This window comes from Calliphora vicina, chromosome 3 (assembly GCF_958450345.1).
Source record: "Calliphora vicina chromosome 3, idCalVici1.1, whole genome shotgun sequence".
In the NCBI taxonomy this organism is placed as follows: domain Eukaryota; kingdom Metazoa; phylum Arthropoda; class Insecta; order Diptera; family Calliphoridae; genus Calliphora; species Calliphora vicina.
Genome location: NC_088782.1, coordinates 10,650,730 through 10,658,968, shown reverse-complemented (window position 1 = coordinate 10,658,968; position 8,239 = coordinate 10,650,730). Strand labels below are relative to the sequence as shown.

The window sequence follows — 8,239 nt, the reverse complement described above, 5'->3', positions numbered from 1 at the left end:
ATGACGACAGGCAGGGCTCTCCTCACCACCCCCTACAAAAACAAAACACACACAACAAAACAAATCCTCCCATACACACACACAAACAACAAAAATAAAAATAATATGGGATATTCATACAAAAAAAAAAACATAAATAAATAAACAAAAGCAACAACAACAAAATTAAATGGTAAATTGTACATACACACAGAAGCATGACACAATGTAAATCCTTAACATATTATCAACAACAACAAAAACAACAGCAAAAGCCCCCACAACAAACACACACATTTTCACATTTTAGTTTTTTTGGGTGAACAAGGCACGTAAACTCTCGAAAAAATCAAACAAATAAAAAGAGCGAGAAATATATACAAACAAACTGAAAAAATAATAAAAATATTCCACAAAGATAAAAACAACATCACAAAGTAACAAAATTGAGATGAAATTTATATACATTTCTTTTTTATTTTTTTGTTAAGGACCATCAAAAGCTAAAGGGCTAGAGTGGGGAGGTAGGGCACAAGCATAAGCCAGGAATGCAAGTGTATAAAATGTATTTGACTTCCGATGATTTTACATGATGTAAAGGAAATCCAGCAAAAAATAAACTTGTTTGAAGAGTATTTATTACAGGGAAAATAAAAATCACACTCATACAAAAGTATCAAGAGAGCGAGAGCACAAGTTGTGATAACAAGAAATATGAACAGAAAAATACACAAGAGAAACTTCATGAAAGAGAAGTTCGTTGAAAGAGCGCGAAAGAGCACTAGCAAAAAATAAAACAAAACAGAAGCGTTAATTTAATTGAGAGTACATTACTTATTGAAGAGTAAATATTATGATTTTTTATTTAATCATTTAATTTAAAACGTGCCAAAAGCAAAACAAAAGCAACAACAAAAACAAAAACAAAACGAAAACAAACTCACACACACTCACGCACGCACACACAAGCATGACAACGAAAATCCAACGAACAGCTGTTAATATAAAACAAGTTGTATGTCTTATATGCCAGACAACATCAGACACACAACAAGCTGAATGTTGCAAACAACAAGTGCGTTAGCACAAGTTGTAGTCATACCTACCAACAAGTTGTTAAACACAAGTTGTAAGATACATGTTGTGTCCATACCCAGTTGTAGTACAGCTTGTTTGTCAAACTAGCTGCAGTTGTTTGTTGTGTGTGTGGTATGAGTTGTCTGCCAACGACCTATAAAGATTGAGCATCATCACTTTTTTGTTGTTGTATTTGTTTGTAACGCAATGACAGCTGCTCTCATTTATTAAACACCATCACCTCTCTTGAGCGCTACCAGATAATTATGATGGATTATTCGCAGCATTTTCGAAAAATATCAACACTTAATAATTAAAACAAAATAAATAGATCACAAGCATTTAAAAACTTGTTGTAAATTTTCCGCAAATATATGTGATATTCAGATATTTGCGAACTTGGAAATTATATTTCATAAACATAATTGATTAATTCACAAGGAGACCATGTTAATGCCATAATATCCTAATATTTCACGACTCGGCGGCTCGGCTTAACCGACTCTTAGGCGTTCGGCGCAGGTTTCTGCTGGTTGGTAACGATAAATAGCATACAGAGTAGTATTATTTTTAAACATTTTTCGCTTCAAAGGCAATAACAACATTTTCAAACCATTGTGAAATATTAGGATATTATGACAATACATATGACATGATAGGAGACCTTGTGAATTGACCAATTTGGTATTTGTTAATACCACCTCCGAATCGAATAGGCGTTAACATACATATTTTTAAATGCAACATTTTTAACCATTATTTTTAAATTTGTTTCGTATTTTTTAATAAAATTTTAATAATCACAGTGATAGATTAAATTAATATTATGAAAAACCATACATCTTTAACATATGATGAATGAAAATCGTCAAAATTGGCGTCAAATGAAAGCTTTCATTTAACTCGATACCAAAATCATTTAAACGTTAAAATATTTTAAGTATTCATAAACCAAAATATAGTGGATTTATTACATAACAAGTAAGAGAGCTATATTCGGCTGTGCCGAATCTTATATACCCTTCACCAAATTATACTTTAAAATAAATTTTTTTTTTTTAATTTTTTTTTTTTTTTTGGAAAAAAAATGTATGACAAAAAAATTTTTTGATGAAAAAAAAATTCGGGTTAAAAAATATTTTTCCCGATTTTGACCCATTGTAGGTCCAACTTACTATAGCCTTATCTATATCGTTGCAATGGACTTTGAAATATCTATCAATAGATATCCATATTGTCTATATTAATGACTTAGTAATCCAGATATAGATCAAAAATAGGTCAAAAATCGAGGTTGTCCCGGTTTTTTGCTCATATCTCCGTTATTTATGGACCGATTTTGCTGATTTTAAATAGCAATTTTCTCGAAAGCATGTCTGACAGAATTATTGAAGATTTGGATCCCGAAGATATCTGGGGTCAGACAGACAGACAGACGGACATGGCTTAATCGACTCCGCTATCTATAAGGATCCAGAATATATATACTTTATAGGGTCGGAAATGAAAAATGTAGAAATTACAAACGGAATGACAAACTTAACGAAGGTGAAGGGTATAAAAAAGCGGGATTTACAATACATGGCGTATCTTTTGAACACGGCTCTTGTTTTTTAGGGTACATAACTGTAATTTATTCTCATTTAGTTATTGAAAATTATAGTGTAAACAACAAATCTTTTTTTGATTCGAAAATGTCGAATTTTGTACCAACAAAGCGTCATATGCGGGAAGTTTAGCTTCACTTCATGAACTTCATGGTGATTGCTCACCAAAGCTTATGGAGAATGTGTTCCACAGGTTTCAGCGTGCGAGAGATGGTTCGTGCGGTTCAGAAGTGGTGATTTTGACACGAAGCTGAGAGACCTTGAAAGACGTTTTGCATGTCTAAAATACTGCTTGAACGCTATAAAAGAAAATCATTTTTAACCTAATCGTTACTTGCAATGAAATATGACTTTATTTGTTCTTGGCCTCAAAAGATGAGCAACTTTTTTCACTTTGGAATGGAGTATCCGATATTGGCTTGATTCGTTCTTGGCCTCAAAAGCTGAGCAGTTCTTTTGGCAAGGAATCAATATCGCACACCCAGTTCAAAAGTGACACAACTCAAATTTTAATTTTTCAGAAATTGATAATAAATATATACCAATTGAAACATAATGAAAGACATTCGTGTTTTTTTAGCAACAGTTAACAACAACAGAATATTTTTTGTACTGATATTTTTTGTATAGATAAACAAGTGTATTGTACATAGTTTTAACTCAAAATTAATTTTTCGGATTTATATAACCCGAAAAAATAATTTTGAGTTGAGTCACTTTTGTACTGGGTGTGCGATATGTTGTCTGAAAGATTGGAAAATAATATAGCTAACAATGGCCAAATTATTAAATTTATATTGTACAAATGTTTCAAAATAAAATCTAAAAATTTTAAAAATTCCCAATACATATTATAAATAACCTCCAAAAAATATTCATAAATATTTCACATTATATCGTACCCTTAATAAAACAATAGTGTATAATTTTTTTGCCATTTCGAAATAATTATGTTTAAAATTTTTCTGGAACAAAAGTAATATTTCAATAGATCTTTTGACCCACTTTGTGAAAGTAGAATTTCACCAATTTCAGTTATGTAGATTCTTATTATGCAATAAAAAAATAATGTTGTATATGCTTAAACTAATAAGACTTTTTGAACTATGTTTATTGGTTTGTCATAAAATAACACTTTTTTTGTTTGCAGCACAACAAGAATTTGTTTAAACTAAAAAAAATATTTTAGGACATTATGACAAACAGCCGACCGTTTGAATCCCCCAAATATTTTTTAAACTAAAAATTTTATGAAAATTGTCTCAATTATATTTAGATTACCATTCACATATCACATCAATATATTTCCCTTTTTTTAAGGTAAACAACACGGCTGCAATAATAATAAAACAAATCTACAAGTCCGGCAGCCCTGTCTCTCACAAAATGCTACCACCAATGCAGCAACAACAACACTACACAAACATCTGTAAGAAAAATCGTGCTGTACAATGACAGCACATTGCTCGCCAACATTCAGTTCTCTCTTCGTCAGTCGCCGAAGACGTCACGCCAGAGTATCTTCCACAAGAAAACGGGAAGATAATTTTTTTTTTTATTTAAAAAAAGTTTAAAAATAAAACTACACTTTGATAAGTTTCAATTGTTTGGTAAGTTATTGTGATAGTTTTTCGTGATTATTACTATTTATTTGTTTGTTTTTATTTTTAACTAAGTGGAAAACAAAAGCAAAAATTTGTAAAATTTCAAGCGAAAGAGAGACATGGAAGAGAGTGAACAATTTTAGCACACGGTTGTTTTGGGTTGCCATCATAGCAGGTTTTAAAATCGAACAGGGATTTTGTTTTGGAAAATAAGGATTTTGTTTTTTTGTTATTTATTTATCAGCGAAATAGTGTGAAAGCATTTGATATAAATTAAATATATTTAATTTTTTTATTATTGAATCTAAAGGGGAAATGTTTAATTTTAATTAAATAGAATATATAAAAATCTCGTGTCACAATGTTAGTGTTTGAACTCCTCCGAAACGGCTCAACAAATTTTTATGAAATTTTGTATGTATGTTTGGTAGGTATGAGAATAGGTCGTAAAGTATATTTCATACTGCTAGGTCATTAGGGTGACCCTATCCGGAATTTATTTTTACCATTTTTTGACCAAAAGCTTTTTTTCGCATTTTATTTATTTGGCATTAAAAATACCTATAACCCCAAATTTTCATCAACCGACCCTCACCCACCCGTTTTTTAGCCGAGATTTTAGTATTTTGTATGAGCAATATCCAAATATCAATATTAAACTATTTTTATGAAATTTTCTATATATTTTTGATAGGTACGAGAATATTATATATCATACCGCTAGGACGTTAGGATGTCCCTATCCACCCAATTTTTAAAATATTTTTCGACAAACAATTTTTTTTATATTTCTTTGGCATCATTTGGCATCAAAAACACCTATAATGCCAACTGCACTTAGAATACATTCGCTATTTTTTATTTAACAACCAAAATATTCACTAGAAATAATTTGTGGCAGAACAACGTTTGCCGGATCAGCTAGTATGTACATATAATTTTAAATATTTTTAGGTTATAATACATTTTTATTAAATTTTTGAAATAGCTAGAAAAACTAAATTTGTTAAATGTACACTTCATTTCACAATTCCGCTTGTAATTTGTACAATATTCATTTGCGACTGGGGTTGTCAATTAATCGAGTTTTGTTTTAATCGATAAAAAAGTTAAAAATTTGTTTATTATTCAAGTTTTCGATAAATTTTTGGAGTATTTTAATTATATAAAGTCTCATTATGCAATTATTGATCATGATATTTCTTTATACCTACATATTTCAAAGTATCTTTAAATTCGTATAAGGATTTGACTAAAAAAGATTATAAATAATATCAGGCGTGGATCCAGGAGGGTGAAAAAGGAAATTTTCCCAAGAAAAACAAAAACTTTTAATATAAACAAGTAAGAGCGCTATATTTAAAAAAAATTAATTTTCATTTCAATGCCAAACATTTTTTATACCCTTCACCTTCGTGAGATATAAGGAAAAAAAAATATTTTTTGACAAATATCTTTTTTTTTTTTAAAAAAAACAAACACAAACTGCGAAGCTTTTTGCTTGTCTGCAGAAACACCCAGAGTCTCTTGCAGGAATCGAACCCGCAACCCTTGGATTGATAGTCCAGTACACTATCGTCTAGTCTATCTGGATTACTAAGTCATTAATATAGACTATATGGATATCTAATGATAGATATTTCAAAGACCTTTGCAATGACTTATAGTAAGTTGGACCTACAATGGGTCAAAATCGGGAAAAATATTTTGTAACCCGAATTTTTTTTCACAATGTTTTTTTTTTAGCCAAATATTAAAAAAAATTGAAAACAAAAAAATTAAATTTAACAAAAAATCAATTCGAAAAAATAATTTTTCCAAAAAATTAAAAACAACTTTGGAAAAAAAAAATTGTTGTTTACCTAAAAATATTTGAAATTTTTATTTTGAAGTATAATTTGGTGAAGGGTATATAAGATTATTTGTTATTATTTGTTTTAAATTTAAATTATGCCAATTATTTTCTTACCTAACCATTAAAATTTATTGATTTAAATGTTATCTATTTAATTACATATAGGTATATTTTGCTGTTTTATTTCTTATTCTTAAAATAATATTTGATTTATCATTAATTTTCAAAATATATGTAGGCTGAATTTAAATTTTGATCTAGCAAAAAACAAATTTCATTTATAGAAAAACCTACTTCGGAATTCTGATCTTCAAGAAGTATCAACGAAAACTACAGATTTTGCAGCATTCAATTTCAAAATTTACCAACATGAATTTTAATTCATATGGCACTAAAGCTGGTAAGAACGAACTATAAAACATATTAATTTCTTTAAATGTTTTTAAATACTAACAATCTTATATCATGATACTTAATGCAAACACAAAGAAAATTGGAATCCTTTGAATGAAGAACTCGATATAGGTGAAACATTATTGCACATCTTGGATGAGGTGCGCTCTTTAAAAGAAAAATTCGACAAGTGCGCTGAGGATAACAGAAATCAAATACAAACACTTAAAGACGAGATTCAGGAGCTAAGGAATGAAGTGGTACAACTGAATCCACGTAAGACTCCTGAATTTAAGCTGTTACCAAAGTTGCCTTTTGATTCCCTGCAAGATTTGAAAGAATTTGATGATAAGCTGCCATTAAACGATGACTTGAGACAAGAAGTAGTAAGTCGTCACATAAATTTACTGGAAACTGATGTAAAACAATGTTTTAATTAAAATTTTAGATAAAGTTTATTAGAAGAATTGAGGCCAACGATTTTACAAAATTTCTGAGAACAACTTTGCGAGCATTAGTAACGGATGAGTTGGCTGTAAATGTAACATGGCGCGGAACGCAAGAAAAGCCAAGCATACAACGTTTTACAATATTTTTACTTTTAAGAGGTCCCATTCAAAAAGACATTTTCTTACTCCAATTACTATGATAATTATTTTATTTTTCCACAATAGAAATCTGCCATGAGAAATTTCCCAGTGGTGGACTTCCTGAAATCAATCGAGTTTGCCAGCAGCATTTCTTACATGCCAAAGACAGAGTTGTTAAAAAGAAATCGGGAACATCGGCTTCCTTTCCATCCTTTATACCTGCAGCTAGTGCACCTGCCATTAAATGCGATTCACCTCTTCTTATTGCTCCTGCTTCGCCACCACCGCCATCGCTTTTGCCTCATATGCCATTTATTACTCTTTCGAGTTTAGAAGAATTTGATGACAAGCTTTTGGAAGATACCAAATTGAAAAAGGCTTTGGTGAGTTGGTTTTTTTTTTAATTTACAGCGATTTACTTTTCAATTTTCAAACTAAATTTTAGAAACAATATGTAAATAAAGTCACCGGAAGGGACCATTCTATATTTCTGCGTTCGGCTTTCAGAGCAATAATGACGGACGAGGTGGCCATGGAATTGACCTGGCGCGGTACAAAAGAAAAGCAGAGCATTCAAGAGTTTACAGTTTTTGTGATTATCAGAAGTAAGGTTTTGCATTGAATGTGTGTATGATTATTTTTTTTAAAAAATTAATATCTTTTTTCCTTTATCAGATACCTGTACTTCAAAGTATAGTGAAATAAGCATGACGGAAATTAACAAAGTTTGTCAACAGCACTTTCTTCATGCCAGAGATAGGGTTAACAAGAGAATTAAACTGTTCTAAGAAATATAATTTAACATTTTAACATGTTGTTTATAATCAAATCTACTATTTCGACTATTTTATATACCAAGTACTAGCTATTTCCTTAGTTTCAATAAATTGACGTATAAAAACATAAAATCGAGAAATTTGAATTCATGCAGAGTTGTATAATGCTTTAAATTAAAGTGGCCTTTGTCTAAGTATTTAAAATTATATACATTTTGCAGCTTTTATTCAACAAGTCGTGTTAAAAGAAAATTAAGCTTATTTCGATAAAAAAATATGTTGACAAAGGATCAATAAACTGATTTATGGAAAACCAAAAAATATATTGTCTTAAAACATAGTTTTTAGCAAAACTGCA

General features: G+C 29.9%; 1 protein-coding gene across 1 annotated transcript; it reads left to right on the top strand.

Annotated features, from left to right (window-relative positions):
• The first annotated feature begins 6,412 nt into the window (after positions 1 to 6,412).
• Positions 6,413 to 8,006, top strand: LOC135954635 (uncharacterized). Its single transcript, XM_065504839.1, has 6 exons — positions 6,413 to 6,522; positions 6,612 to 6,901; positions 6,964 to 7,123; positions 7,190 to 7,488; positions 7,551 to 7,710; positions 7,781 to 8,006. Exons 1-6 carry the CDS (start codon positions 6,492 to 6,494, stop codon positions 7,891 to 7,893), a joined length of 1,053 nt encoding a protein of 350 aa, XP_065360911.1. The 5' UTR covers positions 6,413 to 6,491; the 3' UTR covers positions 7,894 to 8,006.
• The last annotated feature ends 233 nt before the right edge of the window (positions 8,007 to 8,239 follow it).

Bases quoted from the DNA above. Each gene is read 5' to 3' on its own strand.
- LOC135954635 (XM_065504839.1), top strand. From the start codon at position 6,492: ATGAATTTTAATTCATATGGCACTAAAGCTG. The intron at 6,523-6,611 runs GTAAGAACGAAC...GCAAACACAAAG, and splicing joins TTCATATGGCACTAAAGCTG to AAAATTGGAATCCTTTGAAT. The intron at 6,902-6,963 runs GTAAGTCGTCAC...TTAAAATTTTAG, and splicing joins ATGACTTGAGACAAGAAGTA to ATAAAGTTTATTAGAAGAAT.